Below are 26,867 nucleotides of genomic sequence, written 5' to 3' on the forward strand. Positions count from 1 at the left end.
CAGTGTGGGTAAAGTTTCTGCAGCAGCTGCAGTTCATGTCTGTGAGCTCAGTGATATTATTATTATTATTATTATTATTATTATTGAGATCACCTGTGATGATGAAGAAAAACTGAGTGTGATGAAGAAACTAAAGACAAAAGTTTGTCAGCAATAAACACTAAAGTGAATCCAGTGAAATGAAACAGGTTTCTTTATTAATATTAAAACTCTAATCACACTGATTGTCTGAAGCACTGATCTCTCTCTGTCTCACCTTCTCGTAGTACTCCACATTCTTCTCTGCGGTGGAAATAAAGACAGATCTGAGGTCAGTTCTCATGCTGTGCTGCCAGCGGGACCAGTCTCCCTTCAAGGTGTTGTTGGCCTGCTCCATCCGATCTGCCAGGCCATCCACCTCCTCTTGAAGCTGCCATCCAAACACACATTATGCTTATTGACATATTCTGGTTAAAATATGAATCCATGTATTTATTTGCATTGCAAAGCTGACTCCACATCAGCCTTTAAAGAATGCTGCTGAATTGGCCCTGTGCTCAGACAGCGCTGCTAAATCTGACAAATGCAGCCAGACAGTGGGGTGAGAGCTGAGGCTGAATATTTCATGTGTGTGTGGGCCCGGTGCCACCCACCACAGCATTTAGGGCCCGAGCGCGTTTACGCTGTCTGCTCCACAGAAACTCCTACACAATCACAGGCTGCTACACACACACACTCACACACACACACACACACACACACACACACACACACACACACACACACACACACACACACACACACACACACATACAAGTGGAAAGACCAGAAAACAGCCAAGCTGCACTAATCAATATAATAATATAGATGTGATTGACTACAGTGTTATCATAGCACTCACACATGGACACTGTTTACTGCAGTCTCACAGCTCATAGGTGGCCTTTAAACCACACAACTGTTACACAACTATTAGCAAACACTCAGCAGCACTTGCCTCACTTTAGTACACTCAGTCCATTCATTCAATAGGGACATGGGGACAGGAGGACACGGGGGACAGGAGGACAGGGGGACAGGGGGAGAGGGGGGACAGGAGGACAGGGGGACAGGAGGACACGGGGAGGAGACAGGGGGACAGGGGAGGGGGGAGAGGGGGACAGGAGGACAGGGGGAACAGGAGGACACGGGGAGAGGGGGACAGGAGACAGGGGGGACACGGGGGACAGGAGGACACGGGGAGAGGGGGAACAGGAGGACCACGGGGAGAGGGGGACAGGAGGACACGGGGACAGGAGGAACGGGGAGAGGGGGACAGGGGGACAGGAGGACAGGGGGAGCGGGGACAGGAGGGGACAGGAGGGACCAGGGGACGGGACAGGAGGGACACCAGGGAGAGGGGGGGACAGGAGGACAGGGGGACAGGGGGAGAGGGGGACAGGAGGACAGGAGGACACGGGGAGAGGGGGACACGGGGACAGGAGGACAGGGGGAGAGGGGGACACGGGGACAGGAGGACACGGGGAGAGGGGGAGGAGGAGGGGGACAGGGGGACAGGGGGGAGGGGGAGGGGGACAGGAGGACAGGGGGGAGGGGGACACGGGGAGGGGGACAGGGGGACAGGGGACAGGAGGACAGGGGGACAGGAGGACAAGGGGGACACGGGGACAGGAGGACACAGGGAGAGGGGGACAGGAGGACAGGGGGACACGGGGACAGGAGGACACAGGGAGAGGGGGACAGGAGGACAGGAGGACAGGGGGACAGGGGGACACGGGGACAGGAGGACACGGGGAGAGGGGACAGGAGGACAGGGGGACAGGGGGAGGAGAGGGGGACAGGAGGACAGGGGGAGAGGGGACACGGGGAGAGGGGGACACGGGGAGAGGGGGACAGGGGACAGGGGGACAGGAGGACAGGGGGAGAGGGGGACACGGGGGAGGGGGGGGAGAGGGGGACAGGAGGACAGGGGGAGAGGGGGACACGGGGACAGGAGGACAGGGGGACAGGGGGACAGGGGGACAGGAGGACAGGGGGACAGGAGGACAGGGGAGAGGGGGACAGGAGGACAGGGGGACACGGGGGACAGGAGGACACGGGGAGAGGGGGACAGGAGGACAGGGGGAAGGGAGGACACGGGAGAGGGGGACAGGAGGACACGGGGAGAGGGGGACAGGGGGACAGGAGGACACGGGGACAGGAGGACAGGGGGACAGGGGGACACGGGGACAGACAGGAGGACACAGGGAGAGGGGGACAGGAGGACAGGGGGACAGGGGGAGGAGGGGGACAGGAGGACAGGAGGACACGGGGAGAGGGGGACACGGGGACAGGAGGACACGGGGACAGGGGGACAGGGGGACACGGGGAGAGGGGGACACGGGGACAGGAGGACACGGGGACAGGGGGACACGGGGACAGGGGGACACGGGGGAGGGGGACACGGGGGGAGAGGAGGACACGGGGACAGGGGGACACGGGGAGAGGGGACACGGGGACAGGAGGACACGGGGAGAGGGGGGACAGGAGGACAGGGGGACAGGGGGAGAGGGGGACAGGGGGAGAGGGGGACAGGGGACAGGGGGGGACAGGGGGACACGGGGAGAGGGGGACACGGGGAGAGGGGGACAGGGGGACAGGAGGACAGGGGGACAGGAGGACAGGGGGACATGGGGACAGGCTCCTGCAGCTGGACTCACTGAGCTGAGCACAGATTAGCTGTCTGACATTTAGACTGGCAAATACCATTTACTCTAGTTCAATAAACAATGCATGTTTAACATGGGCTTATCCACCACACACACACACACACACACACACACACAGTGGGGATCTAAGTGGCATGCTTGTTACTGCAGTGTTATCGATCGTGTCGAGGCTGTGGCTGAATAGCATCTAGCACCTGTGTGTGTGTGTGTGTGTGTGTGTGTGTGTGTGGTGTGTGTGTGTGTGTGTGTGTGTGTGTGTGTGTGTGCGTTTTACTTGTCTTGTCTCTGCTAACACATTTCAAATGGCCCACAGAAGCAGAGGACTGCAGGGTGTGTTGTGCTTGTGTGCAGTAACAGTCCAGCGACTCTTGGACGCACAACATTGTGATACACACAGAATCAGGTTTTAGGGGGTTGTGAGTATAAGCCACATCCTGATTTAACAGGCAATACCAAAGATACACAATGACACGGTTTTATTCTTATTCTGCATCCTTTTTATATTATACTTCATGGTTATTTTCACCCCGCTACATTTTCCTACTGTCACATGAGTCAGCTTGTCAGTTAGAAACAGGGGTAGAATCTAAAGTAAAGCTCACCAAAATACATCCAAGTCTGTTATTCTGGGGGGCAAAGTGCATGCTGGGATGTTTGCAGTCACCAAAGCTCTTACTTCATCCACTCTGCTGGTCAAACAGATTAAAACACCTCACCGTGTGCATTCAAATTAGATCAACAGTGCCCCCTCCTGGCCACCATGGGCCATAGATGCAGGCTGAGGCTGCCTGTGGAAAGGGTGACTCATCAAAGCTCAGCAGTTCTTCCATAAAGGTCACTCGATAGATGGCAGCACGGTCAGCTCGCCACGTCTGAGGAGGACTCTCCTCTTACTGCTCAGTGCAGCTGGCCGACACCTCTGACAGCACAGAGAGCTCAGTGATTGTGGTGCTGTGTGTCAGTCATATGTGCTGATAACCAATCAGATCGCTGCTCACTGCTGTGCCTCTGCTTCTCTCCATTCAGAAGTGCTGCCGTCCCGTCGGTGCTCACGTGCTTCAGTCTGAGGGAACCGTGTGACACCACCCACAGGCTGCTGCTGCCTCCAACAGCAAGCCAAGTCAGATCTGGGGTTTCATGAGTTTTCCTTCCATCGAGTGTGTGTGTGTGTGTGTGTGTGTGTGTGTGTGTGTGTGTGTGTGTGTGTGTGTGTGTGTGTGTGAGCAGCAGCAGCCAGAGCCTTCAAACAGGTCTGTTATCGCACACAGTCGCACAGCTGAGGAGCTCCTCTGAGCTCTGAAGGATTTAAGCCGACTGATTAATGGATTCACGGTCATTACGTGGTCGTCTTTAAGGCCTCTGTTAACTAACCCAGCAGGACAATGCTCCACGACACTGGACCAGACTCACAAAGACTGTAGCATCCACAGTGTGGTCCTCACAGCACAGCCGGGAGTAACAACTCTGTGCTGCACTCTGGATATTTGCTGAATGCAGCACAATCAGGGCAGTAACACACTGTGTGGTTGAAAGCCCAGCAATCTTGCAGCACAGAGATTAAAGCCGCAGAGAAGCTCTGAGGGAGTCTGGGTCTGCTCAGACTGTAACAGAGCACAGTCTGGCTCAGCTGTGCTGCCAGGTCAAAGGTCGGTGGTAGAAATCATTCACACCGGCTCACCAGTCCTTCATACATATACTGTGCTGTATACTGCAATACAGAAGATAAAGGCAGTAATACACCAAAGTAACAGTCAGTAATACATGCTGCAGTTATAAGGTACCATGTATAACTGTGTGCTCAGGTCAGGAAATATCTGAGTGGCTGTGAACTTTAATCAGACTCCCAAAGTCTGACATTTTAAAATATATAATTCATGTCAAAGGAGTGTTATTGTAGGCTGTTTATGAACGAGGTGGCTTACAGGCAGTTTTATAGTTGCCAAAGTTAATAAAAGCTACAGTTTTAGGGCCGAGGTTTACAATCTCATTAAATCTGTTCACTCAGGTTTATTATACAGTGGACTCACTGCTCAGCTGATGTTTCATTTGGTCAGAGCCTGGATGAACACACAGCTGTGCTCCGGCTATCTATACTCATCTCTGCCATTACAGACAAAGTAAAACACTGTGTGGAGAGTCTGATGCTGGAGAGGATGAAGCTTAGATCATCACTGATGCACTGCTGACCACCACCGTCCCCGAGTCCAACAACAGAAGAACACACAGCAGCTCGCCTGACTGTGAAGAAGAAACACACACACACACACACACACAGTGTGACTAATGTCAGCAGTGCTACCCCTGCAGCCTGCTGCTCCTGCAGGTTAACGGTCAGCAGTGAGTCTCACTCAGCCTGAAAACAAGCTCTCATTTTCTGAACTGTCGGACGATGATGACGATGATGATGATGATTTTGTGAGACATCATCTCTCCTGCTTTCCATCTTCCTCACTTTCAACAAGTGGAGCCTGTGTAGTTCCCACATGTCCACAGCTGCAGTGCCTCCTGTGGTTTTTACAGGACACTGTCAGGTCTAATAAACTGCAGTGAAATGAAAGCTATGGAAGAACAGAAACAGTGTGGAGGGTTGTTGCACACATGAACCAGAGCATGACTAAACGAGCCTTTCTAAACTGGAGGAAGAGCAGAAATGCTGGATACCCCCCCCCCCCCCCCCCCCCCCATCCCAATCCACGCAGGTGTTAATGAAAACATCGTGCCCCCCCACGGTCACACAGGTGGTTTCTGAATCACCGTGAGTCAGATTAGTGAATCAAAGAGCGCTGATGAAAACACGTGTGTCCACGTCTGTCTTTGGCATCACACCTGCTGGGAGCGGAAACAGAGTCATCCATGTGACATTTCCCTGCTCATTAGTGCGGCTCTGTACAGACACGAGGACGCCGACACGCACTGGAACCTGAATTCAGCCGGAGCCATTCATGCACACAAAGCGAGAGTACAATACCAGTCTGTGGGGGAAATCTCAGTGCTGCTTCTTAATTAAACTCTCAGAGATGGATTTGGATATTAGCCTGATGAGGGGCACAGACACATGCACATCTACACACAAACACATACATTCATACCGAACACACACGCTGACACAACCACCTTCAGAAAAGAATCTCAAAATAGCTCTGTCCTTTTTGGCTCTTTGTCTCCTGACACTGAAGCCAACCATCATCTGAGCAGGATCTGGGAGTTTTCATTATGCCTCGATCATCTGTCAGCCATACACTGTGAAATAATATTGACAGCTTTTATTCGCCTTGAGCTGAGGGCTGACTTCAAGCAGACAAGCCAGGATATTTAGATAATCCTCCCAGGGAGCCTTTTTCCTTCCCAATATGAGGTGAGGGTGGCCCCCAGTCCACACTTCACTTTATTACACCTAATCTCAGGGAAGGTGACGGGAGGACACCCAAACACACCGGCTAGCTATGAGGGATGCAGGGAAGGAGGGAAGCGTGGGTGCGATTTTCTATCAGCATGCGTGGATCAAATGAAACTCACCGCTTCCTGGTCGACTTTTCTGGACAGCAGAGCCTCGTTCTTGGCTTCAAACTCAGCCTGGATGTTGTCTCTCCGTCTCATCACAGCCTAGCACAAATCAGCAAAGCATTATTTTTAATAACACTTGTCCAAGTCCCATGCATTCTTCCAGAAATCTCTAACACTTCAGTTTTCCAATAAATGTTGCTGACTTTTTTTTTTTTAATCTCCAATTTTAGTTCTATTAAGTCCAACTAATACTGGAGTTTAGGAGAGTAAAGACAAGGCGGGGACAAGGTTCTCAGGTATAAAATGAAGCGCTGCATGAATGTTGTGTGACGGTGTCAGTGAGGCTCGCAGCAGAAAGAGTGCTGAGAGTTCAGTCAGAGCCGAAACGCCACTCCATGAATCGCCCTGAAGAGCTGCGCTTGGAAGATTTCCAAACACACAACATGCCTCAACTCAGATACTCAAAAACTTTAATCTGCATCCTGCACACTCAGCATTGGTGCAAACCGAATGCTGAAACATGCGACCACAGTAACGACTGTGTTTCACAGGACGTTCCTGCCATTTTAAAGTGCTCTCGAGCACTAATCCTCGAGTCTTTCTCAAGGTCTTTCAAAGTCGCTCTTTGGACTTTGGCTGCTTGTTCATTCATTTCAGTCCGGTCCTTGGACCCGACCATCTTCAGGGGACGAACCAGCGTCCTCTCTGCACATAACAGACAGCTTAGCTTAAACTGCATCTTTAGGCTTTTTGTTAATAGCAGCAAAAACACTGTTTGTCCTTCAGTCAACAACCAACAAGCTGATTCCCACAGAGCTGTAACAGAGAACTTGACATATCTCAGCACGGTGTGCAGCGTGTCCTTAAAAAACTGAGAGAAGAAGAAGCAGGCCTAAAAACTATCTACAGCATCTGAACTCATGTTCTTAAGAGCTCGGCCTAATTTAAATCACGTACAGGTTTAAATTTTATCAGCAGGGTCCTCGCTCCTCTCGCTCACAGTAAAGCACTGTGGGAGGTGGAGCGTGATCTTGCCTCACCTTCAGCGTCTCAGCACAGAGGACATACTCGTGCAGGGCAGGGACCAGGACCTCAGACAGATGGTGGATCTGCTCTTCTGATTCCTTACTGCACTGCACCACACAGCTGACCACGCCCTTCAACGGGTCTGCAAGCTCCTCCTCTAAATCCGCCCACTGAGCGTAGGTGGGGCTGTACTGCTTCAGCTCCTCCAGGTACTCTGGAAGCACAGAGGACACGTTGGAAATACAAACTAATTGTTTTGGGGTCTCATTTTTCCCAAATACACTCTCAGACCAAAGACTTTTAGGAACATAAAACCAGGTCAAATATAAAGTCGTTTTTTACTCTTCACCTGAAACACCCACAGTTCACCTGTATTACTGAAATAAACACATTAGATGCACACCCAGAGGAGGTGTCCAAGAGAGAGGCCTAAACCTCCTCTGGCTCCTTTTGATGTGGAGGAGTAGCAGCTCTGCCCTGAGCCTGGGGCAGGCCCAGGACACGCTGGAAAGGTCAGAGCTTTCTGCTGGCCTGGGAATACCTCAGGGTCCCAGAGTTAAAGAGGAGGGGGCTCTGGGTGTGTCTGCTTACGCTGCTGGCCCTGTAAACCCAACAGAACCTGGATGGATGGATGGGTACCTCTCTGCTCCTTGACGATCCTCTGGGTGACTTTGTCCATGGAGCACATCTTGTTACTGAAGTCCTCCACGTACTCCTGCATCACAGCGAACTCCTCTGGCCGGCTCCTCAGGCCTCGTACCGAGTTGGCCACCGCTCTCACCGTCTCTCCCATCCTGCTCAGGAAGCCCGGTCCCTGTTTCTTGTGAGATGCCAGATCCTGGAAAATGCCCCATATTCAGAAGCTTAGATTACCACAAAGCTACTATTTCATTAATCCCCAAACCAAAAAAGACCACCTCTAAAGAGGAGTTTAGATCTCTGAGTGTATTAAATGACCCTTAAACAGTTTGCAATGATGTGCACACATTCAATGGAAAACATACTGACCAAGTAGGTTTTATACCAGACTGCCTAACATCAAACAATGCAAGAAGAGTGTAATGGCAAAGGAAGGCGCTTCATCAGGTGATAACAGTATCACTGCATGCTGAGAAGGTCTCTTATATGGAAATATTTGTTTTTTGCTAAAATCAAAAAGTGGATTTGGGGCCACTTCATCAGGAACCAAAAGCGACCCACTTTCTATAAGTCATGGTCGCCCACATCACTAATGATCTCCATCCTGGCAGTTTCAGACAGGCTTTTCACTCAGGACTGAGGACCTTTCACCTGGATGCTACAACATTTAAAGGGATGCCAAAGGATATCATATATTTAAGAATCCAAATATAGTTGGACGTGTAGAACATGGTTGAATTAAGTACATCAGATCTTTGAGGGAGGAGAGCCAAAGGTGCTCAATGTTTATCCTTGTGGTGCAGCTCTGAAGTCACAAAAAACTAAACCCTTTCACTGTATTTACGACTCATATTAACATCATATTTTAAATGAAAACATTTTAAATGCAAAATAAATAATCATGAGGACAGTAATGTCAAATACAATAAGGTATACAAACAACCTAAACTAAGGCATATAAAACAGCCTTTACTCTGTCCTGTTAGAAGAAAAACGTGGAAAAAAATGACCATTATTAAAACGATTTTGTCACTTTAGACTCTGCAGGTATACTCTTAGCTCTGATTTATGCTGCAGAGTTGAGCCAGTGACGTTGCACTTGTGGTTGTGCAGGCGCATCATGTGTTATTTACTGTTAATTATCAGGCGGGAAATCTACGCCGTAACCTGACCTGCACCTCCTGAGAAATGTAACTACACATCAGGTCGACGCAGCCTGCAACGATTCTGATTGGCCCATTCAGCACTGCAGATTCCTCCTAAGCACTTCTGCCGCAGTTTTTTAATATATCAGCGAGGGAATAGAAATCATCTCAATATAAGGAATAATATTCATAGCATCAATTTAAGGACTCACAAATATCAGCAAACATTTGGAGGGAGACTGCTGAAACTATGGGAATGGATGTGAGGGAACGAAGAAAGAAGTGGGAAAACTAGAGGGACAAATATGTTCACACCCACAAAAAAATGACCCAGGAGGGAAAAAGGTCCGGGAATTTTATTTGTTTTATTTGTGTTAGTTTATTATTTGTGTTAATTACATCTGTGTAATTAACACAGATGTGCTGCACGGTGGGATCTGCACCATCTGCAACACCACCCATCTGTTCAACCAGCTGAAGTTCAAACACCGCAGCACTGCCAGTATAACCAGTATAACCAGTATTTGCTGTCGGCCTGAGTAATTCTGATTTAGTCTGAAGCTGAGCATGTTTTGTGTTTGCTCTGGGCTGTGATGGGCCAGCCTGACTGGAATCAGGGGTGGAAATTAGACAGGGACATGTCCCCCCCAATATTGGCTCCACGGGTGTAATTAGCACCACACTGGACCCTGACTCGTCACTGAGCCCCAGATTGGACTGAGGTTCTGACCAGTGTTAACACCAGACCTTTGAATACACGTACAGGATCTGTCAGTGTGTTGTGGCAGCCTCTAATATGTGAGCACATTTATTTGGTCTAAATAACTTGGTCCTATTTTTTCCTAATATTAGTCATGGTAACTGGCATTACCTTTCTATTTATTTATTTATTATGTGTGTTTAATTTAACATATTTATTTACATTTATATAGTTTTTGAATTTTATGTATTCTGTATTTTGTTTTCAAGAGGTTGTAGAAGTGCACTGGATTTCAGGTTCTTTAAGTGCAAAAAATGCAGTTTGTTTACAAAGTCAGTGAGTAATCGTGTTACAAAATCGTGATTTCTTCCATGGTGTGAGTGTGAGACAGAGACCTGTGCAGTAAGGAAGACTTTGAAGTGCTGGCTGTAGGACAGGATGGGGTGCTCAGAGATCTTGTTGAGAAAGCGGTGCAGGGCTTTCCTCCTCGTCTCGATGAAGTCCTCGTTGAAGCGCTCCACCATGCCTTTCATAACAAACTTCTCCGGGAGAGGCTAGAGACACGGAGGCATCGGAAATGTGAGAGCTAAACAATATCAGTGTGGACGCAGTTCCAGGTGACCAGCACATTTACACCAACGCGCAAAAGAAAAGTGCAGAAAAGGGAAAGATGCACTCAGCTCATTGCAGCTGCATATTTTTATTGGTAGATTCTACGACAGTAGCTTTGCATGAGTCAGCTGCCAGGTGGGCCGCCTTCTCCATCCCTTTAAGCCAACTTTCTGACTGACTGCCCCCTTTGTAAACACAAGGTTTAAAGAGTGCTCACAGAGATGATCATGTTAGGGATATCCCCTCTATGTGACATCAAACAGATCCAAGAGCAGCAGTGTAACCTAATCAAGATTATAAATGACATACTGAGCTAGAAATGAGCACCACAGGTTTGCTTTAACTACTAATTATTATGATTTCAGATCTCAACAATTTTCACATTCGAGCAGCATAAAAATGACAGGAAATCCAAAGAAATCCTGTCTGATAAAAATTCAGTGAGCAGCTTGTTACATGGCTGGCAGTGTGTTAAATATGTGGCGGTTAATGAGCTGATGCATTCAAAAAGCCTGTTACAGTGTGCAGTGGCCCACAGATGTGCACAGCAGATGATCAGGTATGTCGATACATACGTGGACGATAAGTGTTGGGTGGTTGTCTTCCAGCCTGCTTCGTAGCCACAGGAAGTCCTGGTAGCGTCGGCGTACTTCATACTCACTGGAGTCAAACTCACTCCGCGTGGTCTGCAGAGAGAAGAGCCACATCAGTACTAACAGCAAGCAGCCGTTTATCCATCTCTGTCTCAATGTGTCAGCACACACTCCTGAGGGATTACACACAAGCCTTAGCTCATATAAAAAGTGACCCGAAATCTCAGAGGCACTGCAGTGGAAAGAAAACAGGAAAACACCTCTAACCCCACCCCCACAGCAGAATAGTGAGCTTATGATTCCTGTGTACCACAAATTACCAGAAAATTTGTAGTGTGGTTGAACAATCTTTGTCATGTTTTCACCATAGAAAACACTATTGTTCAAAGTGAACATACATCAACTGTTGTTGACATAAACACTCGTTACCAAGCATTATGAGAAATGTCTCCTTATATGTTAAAGTCTCAGGACTTCCAGTCAAAATAAAACATCTGATTTAGAAACTGTTAAAGTCAACACTATCACTGCAGCCTCCCTCCTCTGCTTGTCCACCACTACTATGTCTCACTGGTTAGACACCAGTCTGTCCGTCTGTCCCTGGAAGTCCCACAAAATCCAACATGCATCACTATAGCAGTGCAGTGAAATGCAGAATGACCCCCTCACCCTGGTCACGACTCTGTACATGATGAAAGTCTCGATTGCGGTCACTTGGCTCTCCGGGTTGTCGACGGTGATGAAGATGTCTTTAGTGTTGGCATCCTTTTGCCCCTCGTCATCGTCCTCCAGTCTGTACTGGTTGACCAGGGAACTGGGAGAGTTGGGCATGGGGCTTCCATCTGCCAGGGAGGTATTCTGGACCAAGGAGAAAACGCCGTTGTTAGTCCAAATGAATGTTAACAACAAACACAGCCTCTTTCACTTTTCACGTAAACACAGTGAACATGCACGGACACTGTCGAGCTAATACTGTGTGTACAGTTGTATGTATTCCTATAATCCACGGGGTTGTGTAATAACCGGCTTATCCTTCAGAACAGCTTTAAAAACAGAATGAATGATGTGAGACAAAGATTACAGAACAATTCTTCCAGCTGCTCCTTTATTCACAAGGGTTTGCCTCAGCACACGGATCTGCAGATTTGATGTGGTGCAGATTTTTACACTGGATCCCTCAATGACACAAAGCTGTGCTCGATCATTAGTACACAAACTACACAAACAAACAAAACAAAATAAATGAATGCACATCTGAATGTAATGCAGCAATAAATGGGACTGATATGGGATTTATGGTCATGTTTCAGTCTGCATAGTATTCTGGCTACATATTATGATAAAAAAATAATAATAATAATGCATTTTATTTGTGGGCGCCTTTCAGGTCACCTTACAAGAATAAAACAATAGCATTAAAAAAAAAAAATCAACACAAGATACATAATAAAACAACAATAAACAAATATAGCACAGTAAAATATACATCTTTTAAACCAGTCAGTAAAATTCCAATAGCCAACATAGTTAGGTTCCTAAGGCTTGTTTGAATAAGTGAGTTTTTAATTGGGATTTGAAATGGGATAAGTTGATGCCCTTCAAGGATAAGTGAAGTGAGTTCCTGAGATGGGCAGAAGAGTAACAAAACACCCTGGTTAATGATGATGCAAAGCCTGTGGTCCCCCACCATTATGACAGCAACTGAGGAAAGAATGGCAGCACTCAACATAATGACCAAAGTTATTACAGACCAAAGGGAGGAGGTCTGGTATTGTTGAAGTTTTTGCTCTAGTGAAACATGAACAGGAGTGGAAAGTGCTGTGCTTCACTATTATGATCCCTCCAAAAAAAAAAAAAAAAACTTAAGGTCTCCACTGATGGTTGATGATGACTTGGAGCAGTTCTGCTGGAGGCTGAAGGAGAAAACTGGGAGCCTACTGCATGTGCTTCCAGATCAGTGTAGATATGCTCAGGTAGAAAAATATGGACTTTCGTTGGTGTTTGGGCTGGACAGACTTTACACATTTAAGTTCAATTCAGTTTTATTTATATAGCGCCAAATCACAACAAGCAGTCGTCTCAAGGTGCTTTATATTGAAAGGTAAACACCCTACAATAATAAAAGAAAACCCAACAGTCAAAATGACCCCGTATGATAAAAGGGAGTTTTTAGATGGAGAGTGCTCCATCTAGGGAAACAACAGTGTGACCTGGATGTCTGTGAGTGAGAAAAACAGCCTGCCCAGTCTGAATCTCAGTGGTGTTCTCTTGTTGGACTTCTGTGCTAACCACAGTTTGTCCATAACAAACACCATGTTTGAGCAAAAGGCTGGTCATAAGTGCATGGACACCAGGAAACTCTAGGTTGCAGGTGGACGATCGATTTTGTAACCTTATCAGATCTGCAGCCATATGTCTTGAAGACTCTGGTCAAGAGAGCAGCTGAGCTGTCAACTGATCACCACCTAATGGTGAGCTGGATTGTGTGGCAAGAAAGATACTGGACATTACATTCTGAGGAAGGCTGAGGACATTAAGTTCAAGAAGACTATGTTCCACACCTCAGTGCTCTACTCACTTTATACAGTGGTAGTTGGATGTGGCTGACCTCAACTGAGCATATAGTCAGGCGGTAGAAGGAAAAGCGTTAAAGATCTCCTCAGTCCCACTGTCATGCCTTCTGTAGTCGAAGCAGAGTCTGGGGATGAGGGGAATGATTCACCCATCACAGGGGGTAAGGTTTTTGATGCAGTTAAACAACTGCTCAGTGGCAGGCCCCTGGGGTGAATGACATTCATCTCGAGTTCCTGAAGGCTCTAGATGTTGTGGTACTGTCCTGGCTGGCATATTTCTGCAATGCTGCTTGTAGGTCTGGGGCGATACCTCTAGGGTGGTACCCCTGTTTAAGAAAGGGGACCAGAGGGTGTGCTCCAACTATAGGAAGATCCAACTCCTCAACCTCTCTTGGAAAGTCTATGCCAGGGTACTAGAAAAGAGTCGGTCCATTAGTCAAACCTCAGATCCAGGGTGTGGGGTTTCGTCCAGGTTGCAAAACACTGGACAAGCTCTTCATCCTGTCGAGAACATTCAATGATGCGTGGGAGTTTGCCCAATCAGTCTACTTGTGTTTTGTGGCCTTGGAGAAGGCACACGTTACCCGTGTCCCTCAAGGTATCCTGTCTGGGGTGCTTCACGGGTATGGGGTGTAATGTGGCCTGTTGTTAAGGACTATTTGGTGCCTGTACAGCCGCAGCAGGAGCTTGGTTCATATTGCCAGCAGTAAATTGGACTTGTTTCCAGTGGTTGTTGGATTTTGCCAGGGCTGCCCTCTGTCACGGATTCTGTTTAGGTTTTATGGACAGAATATTTAGGCATAGCCAGGTGGTGGAGGGTCTCCACTTTAGTGCCCTTAGGCTGGAGTTGTTTGCAGCCAAGATGAAGCAGCGGGAATGAGAATCAGCAGCTCCAAGTCCAAGATCGTGGTTTTCAGGCAGAAAAGATGTGTTACTACCCCAGGCGGATGAGTTCAAGTATCTCAAGGACTTGTTCCCGAGTGATGGAAGAGTCTAGCATGAAATTGACAGACGGATTAGTACAGCATCCACGGACTCATCTGCTGTGGTGAAGAGAGAGCTGAGCATAAAACCAAAGCTTTCAATGTACTGGTCAATCTGTGTTCTTACCCTCACTTATGGTCACAAGCTCTGGGTACTTACCAAAAGAATGAGGTTGTTGATACTAGCAGTTCAGTCATTCAAGAGGGATTCAGAGTCCCACTGCTCCTCCAAATTGAAAGGAGACTGATGATATTCGGACATCTGATTAGAATGCCTTTTAGATGTCTCCTAAATTATGTGTTTCAGGCATGAGGTGACTCCAGGCCAGACCCAGGACTCCCTGGAGAGATTACATCTCTCAGCTGGCTTGGCAATGATTCAGTATCCCCCTGAAAGGAGCTAGAAGAGGTCGCCAGGGTGAGGGAAGTCTGGGCCTCTCTGTTCAGACTGCTGCCCCTGCGACCCGAACCCGGATAAGTGGTTAAAAAAAATGGATGAATGGATGATTTTCATTACATCTACACACCAGACAAATATTGTGCTGGCTGCTGCAAACACTACGAGCTCCACTGAAGATGATGTGGATGTTCACATGAAAATGACTGCTGCTATACTTCCAGTATTTGATAATATGGCACAGCAGATACAAACAGCTATGCACAGTGAGCTACAATCAGTAATTGAACATTCCATGGATGGCTAACCCAATGCTTCATGTTCAAGGTATTACAATATCTGATTGGATTTAAGAGCAGCAGATGGAAGGCAGCTGAGAAAAGAAAAATATATATCCTTCTACAGCCAATGAAACAGCAAATGCTGAACAGAATACATGAGGGTCATCCTAAAACAAACAAACAAAAAAAAAAGTAAAAGATGGAATTAATCCTGAAAAACTTGTGAGTATAACAAAAGCACCCAACAGCACAAACCAGGTTTCTAGCTAGCGGTTGATGACCCGGCGCTGCGCCTGGCTGAGTCAATGCTTAGTCAAATCAAAGAGTCAATGTTGATTGCTCTGGCAGCTGAAAGGAAATCAGATCCTTATTTGGCTGTGCTAAGCTACAGAGCTACAGAGGACTGTGGCTTATCAATGTCTGAACTGCTGATCAATCGCAAGCTGTGCACCAAAGTACTAAAGTACACTAAGAACTCACAAAGCACACAAACAGGGGTTAAAAAGCAGAAGTTGTCAGACATTAAAAAGAAACAGATGCACTATTATGACAGAGATCTGCAGCCACAGTGAGGGTCAGAGATCACAGGCCACTGTTACTCAAGAGCCTGGGCCAAGGTCATCATGAAGCGAGGACTGAAGAAGGTCAAGAAGGAACTGTCTTCTAAGAACACAGAAGGACAATGTGCATGAAACAAAACCTGAGAGCACAGCTGTGAACGGTCACATGATGGATTTGAAGAAGTCAAAACAAACAAACAAAAAAAAAAAGAGGATGAAACTTCAACATCACCCACACTGAGAAGAATCAGAATCAGAAAGGCTGATAAATTAAACCCATGAGGATGAGTTGAGAAAGTATTAATAAAAAGACACAATTTCAGTCAGGTTTAAAGACTGAACCTGGAAAAGAAGGTAACTTTAATTAAAACTGTTGAAAATTACTTCAAAATAAGTTAAAAATAATAGACTTCTTTATTGAATTGAACTGTGCATGTTATCTCAGAGCTGAGAACATGCTGCTGACATCTGACAATCATTAACAAAGAAGGATGTCATGAGGTGTGTAATGTGCCCATGTCATTTCAGTTATATCCAGTAGAGAGCACTATAAGCATTTACAGGGAGTTTTAGGACTCCATAGAGTAAGAAAACAGAGGACAACTGATGGTGGCGGCTCTTGGCTAGTTTAAAATGTAATGCTAGCTAATATAACAGAAATGTGTCATCACTGTGGAGGACAAACAAAACAAGGATTGTTAAAATTCAACCACAGCAGAGGCTGCAGAGACGCATTTCCTTCCAGTCCTCCAAAAAGCCAACAGCTTGTAGACAGACAGCAGAGGAGACATTCAATCAATCAATCAATCAATCATCCATCTCCTGATTGGCTGAAAAGCTGATTTTAAACAGAGAAAGGACCCAAGTTCACCTTGAAGAGGAAGAAGCACAAAAAACAAGGATGATGAGTACAGAAAAAGGCTGCCTACTTTGAGATAATGATCTCAATAATTCATAGAAAATTTTTAATTAAAAATAATCCGCTCTGTTTTTCTGAACTAACGACATGTCAAGATCTTAAATTCCAGGAGCCTCCACCGACCTGAAAGCTTCATTTCAGTAATAATGCCTCCAACCCTAATAAAGGTTGGTTCTGCTTTAGGTTTAAAGCATTTGGAGATACTGGTCTCTCTACTTAATACTATTTACAGACCATTTACCTGCAGAGTCTCCAGGTGAGCCATTTTTGAAAGGCAAAATTGGCTCACAGTCAGCAGGATTCTGTCCTCCCTTGTAAGAATCTGCAGCTTATCTGGTGTGTATCTCTGTATTTGTACAGACAGGGTTATCCAATAATGTTTCATTTCAGATACACCAACATTCGTGTAAGTGTCAGCTGAAAAGCACTAAATAAGCTGCTATAAATGTCTGTCACAGAGCGCTGACTTGTTTTTGAATCTGTGACATCTCACTGCACACATTTTGTGTGTAGTGAGATGTCACAACTGGACAACTTATAAATTTCCCAGAGTATATAATTATCATTCAAGAACAGTGTGACAGTTCTGACTTTGAGAACTTTTCAAATGTTTATTTTGACTACCAACTATGGCAGCCATCTGGGACCTGTGGGCGCACTGACAATTTGCAAACCCATCCAGATGGTGTGCGGGGTAAGAACTTGATTAAGGCTAAATATGCTCCATGGAAAAAAATTGGACTGGATTTATCCCCAATTAGTTTGCCTCACACACATGCTATACTGTACATCCACTAATAAGAGAGAAACTGTTGGGTTTGGCCAGTGGAATCTACTTGATGGCACATTGCAGAATTGGCTCCATTGAAATGAACAAGCAGGCGGCAGGGCTGAATGTGGCGTGAAAGCAGCAGCAGTGAAAGCAGCAGTAGTGGTTTAAACAAAGGCTGGAAAGCATTGGTTGTTGACAGTGACATCAGACTACGGATGTTCCTGGCGACTAATTTCTCTTGCTACTTTTCCACCACCGAGGAGCCGGTGCTCGTTCCAGTGCTGGTGCTGGTTTCAATGAACCGGCGAAACGCTTACGAACGGCCCGCATTTCCACCGCGTTTCTGTGAACCGCTCCTTTACGTATGAGTGTGGGCGGGTCCTCGTCTGGACACGGAAGCCCAAGCCAACAAACGTGGGAGAACACGCTCCCCTTTCTTGTGCTGTAAATACGTTTTAGGGTCCAAACAAACTACTGCAGCATCTGTGTGCAGCACAGAGGGAAACACAGACAGCGATTAGAGCAAGACGACAAGTACGCACTTTGTGTCCTTTTATCTGTGATATGAACTGATACAAAGCAGCAAGTTCAGCCTTAGAGCCCAACCTAATTCACAGCTGTGAAAATCGCTTCACTTTTCTCATGTAATACACATGTAATATGGTAGAAAACTTGATGTTGAGACGGCAGAGTCACGCCCTTCTGCAGCTTTCATCATGCGCTCTTGGTTCCAGACCAGCTAGCTTGCGGGGCCCGAGCTGAACCTGTTTTTCGGCTGAGCACCGAGTGCGTTCGTGGTGGAAAACCCGCTGAACGGTTCAAATACTGGCACCGGCACCCCGTGGTGGAAACGTGGCTTCAGTCGACTAAACAAGGAAAACAAAAAATGAGACTAACCGACTACTCTAAAAGTAAGAAACACTCAGATATGTTACATTTTAGGACTGTTGAATAGACAATGTCAGAAACTGTCTCAAAGACATTTGAAACCATTAATCGCATTCTTCAATAATGAATCGCACTTTAAACACTGCTTAACTGTGCGACCCCGCACACTGTGCATTATGAGCACCGCACGTTATACTCCACACAACGGAGGAAAAAAACCTTAAAATAAATTGAAATATATGAAAATGTGTTACTGCAAATGAAGTTTAAAATGTTTCTCACTGAATATGAGAAAATAAAATTTAAAAAATGAATAAATTGTGACTTTAAAGTGTTGCACATTGTGCCGCGCATTATCAACAACGATCATTCTAAAATTCATGACATGCATCTCAATAAAAGTTAAAATCTAAAAATTATAATAAAACAATACAAAGATCCATCCATCCATTTTCTTCTGCTTATTCAGGGCTGGGTCGCAGGGCCGCAGCCTGAGCAGTGAAGGCCAGACCTCCCTCTCCCCCAGCCTCCTCCTCCAGCTTACGCCTGATTCAGACTTCAGAGCTGGGCCTTTATAGAGCTACGATGTAACCTACGTAAGTGGCCGATGTGTTTATGCTTGTGCAGGTGCACTGCGTGTGTTAATTACCTTTCAGTCGTGTTTTACATGCGGTGCCGACCGACAGAAACATAAAATGCTGGCACTTGTTCTCATCATGGGTCCGACTCTTTGCTGTGGTCAGTTTTTCTTTTTTTTTTTGTCCCTCTAGTTTTTTCCCTTCTTTGTACAAACTTGGGGGATGGGATGTAGCCGGATGCAACTATTGGCCTGATTTGCCATGAGACTGCTGCCTTGTTTGAGCAACACAAACGCTGCTAATACATATGACAAGCTATCCGACAGGGACGGTGAGGAAAAGCAAAGCAACTCCAGGACACTTAGCTGAAGCAAAATGCAGCAGTCATCGCAAATCTCGCTGGCAAATTCGAAGACCGCTTTCAGGATTTTGCTGCATCTCTCGTGCCTTGTTACCGATGTTGTGCCAAAAAAATGATGACTTTTTGGCCCATAATCTGAGTTTAGATTGAGAGATCTATCTAAATGAATCTACACTGCTAGCAGAGTAGAATTAGTTAGGTATCTCAAAATATGCCAAAATATGACTTAGGCAATTATGCTATTAGGCTAACGAAATGTTGAATGTTTCTTTCATGAATGATATCATGTTATTGACACAAAAACAAAATTCCTGTCACAGGGCAGAAGCTGCAGTCGTTTTTTGGCAAAGTCACTTTCATATATCCTTTATCCTTATCCAAGTAAAAACTGTCACTGACATTAAAAATGTCGTTTTAAGAGCGATCTGACCAAGAGGGCAGCAAACATCAGAGTTCTTCAAAGATATTTAAAGTGGCCAAAAAGGCCTGGATTGATGATAATGTCGGAGCAATAATGCAGACTCAGAAAGATACTTTCAAAACAGGTCGTGTGTTTTTTTTTTTTTTTATTTATTTATAAGCCCTTCATAAATCCTGCTGACTACAGTCTATTTTTTTTTTTTTTTTTTTTTTTTTTTAGCCTGTCATGTCTGGCATCTTTCACAATCGGAATGATGATCCGAATGCACTGATGTACCAAACATATTTGCTTTGACAAGAACAGCTCTATATGTTTCCTATAGGCTCTTCTTGTTAATGTTTGCAATTTTATTTTTATTTATTTATCTTTTTATTTAGTTATTCATGCCAAGTCTGACAGGCAACAAGGAAGGGGCAAGAACAAGAGGTGGGGGGGAGAAAAGGGGGGGGGGGGGGGGGGAGAAAAGGAAGAAAGGAGATAGAGAAAAAAAAAAAAATAAATTAAAAAAATAAAAGGGGTTGATATACTCACACACACACACACACACACACACACACACACACACACATCCACACACACACCCATATGCACCTACACATACACACACACACAAACACACACACACAAGTTTATTGTTTGTAGTAATGTGTGTGTATGCGCCTTTGTCATGCAATGTATTCGATAATGAGGGCGAGAAACTGCAACCATGCCCCCCGCGATCCAGAGGCAGATAGGGAAGGACCCAGGGGACCCAGGCCATCCACAGCACAGGAGCTCAGAAGACTTGGGGCCACACATCCCGATGGCAACCGCGTACACTCCCCAGAAGAGGAAGGAGGGAGGCTACAGACGGAACCCCCACAATCCAGGGGCTAGAGTCCAGAGAGCCAGAGACGACGGGCAGCCCACCCCCCCCGGCAGGCCGGCACCCCCAGCACGAGCCAGGCATGCGGCCCCCGAGGCCCCAAGCGCCCGAGAGCAGCCCGACACCCGGCAGAGCCCCCCCACGCGCCAAAGAGGCCCAAGCCACCCCCAGGTCACGGCCGCCAAGGGAGCAGGCCAAAAACCATGCCGAGACATCCGGCCACACATCCCGGGACCCACGGGCACCCACACCCCAGGGGCGGCAGTGACGACCAGTGGGGAGCAGCGTGGAGCGGTAGGGAGGGGTAACTCCCACCCTCCGTGTCCCACCGGTGCCAAGGCTTGGCAAGCCACCAACCCAGGCCCAGCTGTCCACACACACACACTCTCACAAGCACGCACGTACACACACACACACACGTACCAGTCATTCCCTCATGTACACACACGCACATACACACGCACGCACATTCGCATGCACCAGTCACACACTCATGCATACGCACGTGTAACATACATGGACACCTAATGTGGGAGAGCGGGTACCAGCACCAAGCCAGCGGCAACCCAGGGAAGCAGCCAACCCAGCCCCGAACAATGAGCCAGTCCCCATCCCAGGCGGGGTGCATGGAACTGGGGTGTGAGAAGGCCCGCCCGCCCCCTCCTCCCACTCAGCGTGTTGGGGGGGTGATGTGAATGTATGTACTGAGAAGAATGTGTATGGCTGTGTGAAAACTACAGTGCTTTTAAAATTGGAGGGACAGATGTAATATGAGCACTGAATAACAGCGCCCATCCACACTGTCCCCCCAAGGCCCTCAATGTCTAAAATGTAAATAAAATTGAGGTGCAGGCAGCAGTGAACAGACAAGTGGGGCCACCTCAGCAGTGCCACCCACTAACCACTGTGTGACACACCTGCCCCCCAAGGCCCTATATGTACTATGATGTGTTGTGAGCTGTATAATGCAATTAAAAAAGGAGGAGTGGGACATCACGCAGCACAGCGAGCAGAGCCGAGGTGATGGCCCTACTCACTGCAGCACGAGCCCCCCACCCCCGAGAACCTATGTGTGCATAATGTGATGTTAAACTGAGTGGGAGGAGGGGAGGGGCCAGGATAAATATGACCGGGAGGCAGAGGACTACCCCCCGGAGGAAGAGAGCCAGCTAGCTACTGGCTCACTAGGCACCCCAGTTCCCTACACCCCCCCGCAGCCCAGGGAAGGCAGGTCCAGGGCCTGAAGTGACCGCACCCCCAGGACGCCACCGTACTCCAGGCCGGCACCCACTGCCCCCACTGCAAACAGGACACAACACACACCCCACATGCATACAAAGGACAACAAATATCGCACACACACACACACGCACGTACGCACACATACACACGCACGCACACACACGCACACACACACAGACACACACCCCCACATACATACTCACACATACACACACACGCACACAGTGGTCCTGAGTCAGAACCAACCGGCCCCGTGTGGGGCAACTGCTGCTCCCTCACCTGAGCGCCCCACCACCCCATGGGGGAGGGCACCCAGAATCCCGGAATGCCAGCCAGACACCCCGACACAGCCAACCCACCCCACACGGCGGCGCGCCCAAGGGGGCACAGACCCCTCCAGCGCAGGGAGGGGCCCAGCCAGGAAACGGGCAACCCCGGGCACCAGGGCCCCGACCCCCGCACCCCGGCCCCCACAGAGGAAGCCGGCCACCCGGACGGGGCCAGCACCGCCACCACGGGACCCCGAGCCCCACACCCCACGACCATAAGAGCACCATCCAAGTCCCCACCACCAACAACCAGGGCCCGGACACAGAAACCACAAAACGGTAGCCACCGCCTCCAGGCCAGAGCCATCAGACACCCAGGCCCCCCCGGCCCACCCCCAGCCACCTACCGGGTGCGCCATGAAACTAGACCACAGCTCGTCACCCCCATCATGCGATGGAGCTGATCAGTGGGGACCAGAGAGATTCAAATTTTGCCAGTTGATTTTTAGAGGTGGCAGACATTCTTTCCAGACTAATGTGGTCTAAAAGTAGATTCTTATAGTGAGTAACGCATAAATCATTTTTTGATTTCCAATTCATGAGGATAGTTTTCTTAGCGATGCATAAGGTAGTAAGAACTATGTGTGATATATTTGTTTCCATGTTTAATTCACTTAAATCACCTAGAATGCACAGTTTTGGTGATGTTGGGATATCGCAATTAAAACATGTGGATAATTCCTCACATATCCTCTGCCAGAACCTCTGAACAGGTGTACAAGACCAAACTGCATGCATATAGTTTTCAGTATGGTTGCCTGAACAGTGGGTGCATATATTTGTGTCTCTGAGGCCCATTTGGAACATCCTGTGTCCTGTATAATGTATTCTATGGAGAGTTTTGTATTGTATAAGTTGTAAATTCGGACTTTTAGTCATTTTGAAAGTGTTTAAACATATCTGTGTCCAGAAGTTTTCCTCTGGGTTAATGGAAAGATCTCGCTCCCATTTTGTAGTTGGGAGGGATATTGAATCATTAATTTTTAATAATAACTTATATATTTTTGATAGTAATTTAGGGGTATAAAGATTTAGAAATTCTGTTACCAGTACAGGGGTTTCTAATTTTAAATTATTTAAATTAAACCTTGCCTGTATGATAGACTTCAACTGCTGGTATTCGAGAAATTTGCTATTGCTAATTTCATATTTGGAAATAAGTTCTTCAAATGAAATAAAGGTCCCATCGTGAATAACATGTTCTAAATTCTTTATTCCTTTCTCTTGCCATGTTGAGAAGTTCAGTACTGTTTTTTTCTGACATATATCTGGATTGTTCCAAATGGGTGTCAGTTCACATGGGATAAGTGAAGACTTTGTTATCTTTAAGAATTCCCACCAGGCTGTCAGAGAGGTGTTTATGTTAAGACTTTTAAAACCGCTATGATGTTTAATACTGACGCTAATGAAAGGTAAGTCAGAGATTTTCACTTTTCCACAGAGTGTTTGTTCTAAATCCAGCCATGGGCTGTCTAAAGGGCTTGATTTGATCCATCTTGAAATATACTGTAATCTATTGGCTAAGAAATAGTGATAAAAGTTTGGGAGTTCTAGACCACCACTGCATTTTAGCTTTTGTAAAGTTTTTAAACTTATTCTTGAGGTTTTATTTTTCCACAAAAATTTTGAAATGTTTGAGTCTAGAGATTTAAACCAGGCAACAGAAGGTTTATTAGGGATCAGTGAAAACAAATAATTGATTTTAGGCAAAATCATCATTTTTACTGTGGCAACTCTCCCCATGATAGATATAGGTAGAGAGTTCCAACGTGTGAGATCATCCTCTACTCTTTTTAATAGAGGAATATGATTCAACCGTACCAGGTCTGACAGCCTGGGGGAAAAATTAACACCTAAATATTTAATATTGCCAGATTGTAGTGAGGTGGTCGTGGTGTTCTGAAAATTACAATTTAGAGGTAAAACGTTTGATTTACTCCAATTGATGGAGTAGTCTGATATAGATGAGAACTTATCTATAAGTGTGATTGTTTTTAGAAGAGAAGTTTGTGAGTTCTCAAGGAAAAGTAATACATCATCAGCATAAAGGCTTATCTTATGGTCTGTGTTTTCTGTTTGAATTCCTTTAATATCTACATTTTGTCGGATTGTTGCTGCTAGTGGTTCAATGAAAATGACAAAGAGTGAAGGAGAAAGTGGGCAGTCTATTTACCAACATAAGCAAAGATATTATACATTAAAAACATAAAAAAACAAAAGAAATCACTTCTTGACTCAACACCAGCGGCTGGATGAGCTCAAGTTTCCAGAGAAAACGTTCAGCTTGTTTGGCTCCACATATTTGTCCACACTGACTTTAGCTGTTCTGAACTTAAACAGGATCTGCTTTAGATCAAGACTAAGTGACTCCCACCTAGTGACATTTTACACACCTGTGTGTACCTGTGACCTTCACATTAGTGCCAGTAGCTTACCTGTTGCTCTGTTAACAGAATTACAGAGTTGTACTTTACTGAGTTTCTGTATTTTTGAATTTCTGATACAAATTGAGATAGCATTTCCTTACTTCATCTGTTTGCTGCATAAATATGAAAATAATAAATGAAATAATATTTATATAAATCTTTTATTATTTAAAATGTCATCAGGGACTGTTGGCCATCTGGCAATTTCACATTATCTAGTCAGGCCGTCGTTGAAAAAAAAAAAAGTCTGGACACCCCTGCTGTACAGGAACATATGTCCCTCATACTAGAAGTCCCCAAGTCGTGATGGAAGAAACCACCAAAGGTGGTTGACAACACCAGGGCTAAGTTAATGTGGGACTACAACCTCCAGATAGGCAAGCAGCTGCTGGCCAACCAACCAGACATAGTGGCTGAAAAGGACCAGAAGACCACAGCTGTGATAGATGTGGCACTCCCAGAGGACAGCAACAGCAGGAAAGAGGAGCATGAAAAATAGATAAGTATGAAGGCTGAAGGAACAACTGGATAAGAAGTGGAACGTAAAGCCCAAAGTGGTCCCAGTGGTAACAGGAGTGTTAGGAGCTACAATCCCAAAACTGGAAGAGTGGCTTCAGCAGATTCCAGGCACAACATCCGAGGTCTCTGTCCAGGAGACGCACACCTTGGAACAGCTAAGATACTGAACCCTCAAACTCCCAGGCCTTTGGCAGATGACCTGAGCTTAAAGATCGCACACATACCAGCCCCCACCCCCATGGACTGAGAGGGGTATAAAAAAAAAAAATATTCTCCACTTGCCCTGTGGGCGGTCTTTGACCTCTTCCAAGATGGGGTCCTCTACCAGAGGCCTGAGAGCTACACACTATCTTTGCTGTTCCTAGGACTGCACTCCTCTGGACAGAGATCATGGATGTCATTCCTGTAATCTCCTGGAGCCATTCTCCCAGTTTGGGGTCAATGCCCTGAGTATTCCGGAGACCACGGAGACCACTGTTACCTTCACCTTCCACAACCTCTCCAGCTCTTCTCTCAGCCTTTGGTATTTCTCAAGCTTCTTGTGTCCCTTCCTCTTGATGTTACTGACTCTTGGTATTGCTCCATCTATCACTATGGCCTTCTTCCTCTGCGTGTCCACCACTACAATGTCCGGTTGGTTAGCCATCATCAATTTGTCCATCTGTCTCTGGAATCCCATGAGATCTTAGCTCAGTCATTCTCAACCACCCTTGGGAACGTATCCCATTCTCACCTCATGACTTCCAGGTCATACTGGGCACAGATGTTCCTGTATACTATGCTGGCCACTTGGTATGCCCTGCCTGCTAGCATCTTGCACCCTGCGTCAGATCAAACATACTTTGAATTACTGTAATTACATGACTGTTTGTCCTATCGGAAAAATTCAAATGATTTCTGAAAGCTGAGAAATTGCGCTTCACAACCAATATAGGGTCATTATGGTAATTTCACTTGCACTGTTGTCAGAAGTCTGTGAATGGCGGGACATTTGAAGTACATTCTGTCGCTGATGACAGGTTCGATATTAAAGGGTTAAAAGCGACCATGTGATCACCAACACAAAGTGTTTCAAATGTCTCGAATGAACGAAGAAATGTTATATAAAGCAAGTAGGGTAGAAAGGTGCTTTATAAGAACCAGTCCATTTACAATGTACCATATTTGCCTGAATCCTGACTTAGTACTACCGTGGTACTGCTAGAGCTCTGTGCAGAATTCCACACTGTAGATCATGACATACTATTAGACAGATTAGACAATTCGGTTGGTCTCACAGGAACAATTTTTAGATGTTTTAAATTATACTTTGAAGGTAGGGATTATTTTGTTTCTACTGATACTTTATGAATCACAGAAAAACCTAATGCATTTTGGTGTCCCGCTAGGGTCAAATCTTGGGCCCCTCTTGTTCAATCTGTGTATGCTTCTTCTTAGTGAAACCATTCAGAAATACAATGTGGCTTAATCATAGCTTTGCGTTAGCTATAATCTGGGATTCATTTGGCTCTCTCACCAAACAAACTTGATCCTACTGACTCCTCATGTTTGTGCCTTAAAAAAGTTGATGTCTAGATGCCAAAACTTCCTTCAATTAAACAGAGACAAGACTGACATTGTCCATTTTGAAAACCATAATGCACTGTGATTGCAACTTAGTTCACACCTTGAACATAAGACTCAAGACCTCAACCTACGAGGAAAATCTTGGTGTATTCATGGATAAGGATCTTTGTTTGACTGGCCATATTAAGGCTGTAACTAAATCAGCATCTCAGAGATATAGTTCAACTGAGAGATTATGTATCTCATAGCCTTTGCTCCCCGTTTTCCTTCCTTACAAATGG

At 46.3% G+C, this 26,867-nt stretch overlaps 1 protein-coding gene across 1 annotated transcript in view; it reads right to left on the reverse strand.

Annotated features, from left to right (window-relative positions):
• Positions 1-211: 211 nt before the first annotated feature.
• The window catches only part of LOC115799889 (sorting nexin-7-like), a 34,580-nt gene continuing 7,924 nt past the window's right edge, over positions 212-26,867 (reverse strand). The window contains exons 2-8 of the mRNA XM_030757187.1: positions 11,576-11,764; positions 10,889-10,999; positions 10,097-10,255; positions 7,857-8,055; positions 7,232-7,431; positions 6,204-6,290; positions 212-409 (exon numbers count right to left, since the gene is read on the reverse strand). Of these exons, the coding sequence (XP_030613047.1) occupies positions 212-409; positions 6,204-6,290; positions 7,232-7,431; positions 7,857-8,055; positions 10,097-10,255; positions 10,889-10,999; positions 11,576-11,764 (1,143 nt within the window). The remainder of the gene's footprint in view (positions 410-6,203; positions 6,291-7,231; positions 7,432-7,856; positions 8,056-10,096; positions 10,256-10,888; positions 11,000-11,575; positions 11,765-26,867) is intronic.

Source organism: Archocentrus centrarchus, chromosome 20 (assembly GCF_007364275.1).
Source record: "Archocentrus centrarchus isolate MPI-CPG fArcCen1 chromosome 20, fArcCen1, whole genome shotgun sequence".
Lineage (NCBI taxonomy): Eukaryota > Metazoa > Chordata > Actinopteri > Cichliformes > Cichlidae > Archocentrus > Archocentrus centrarchus.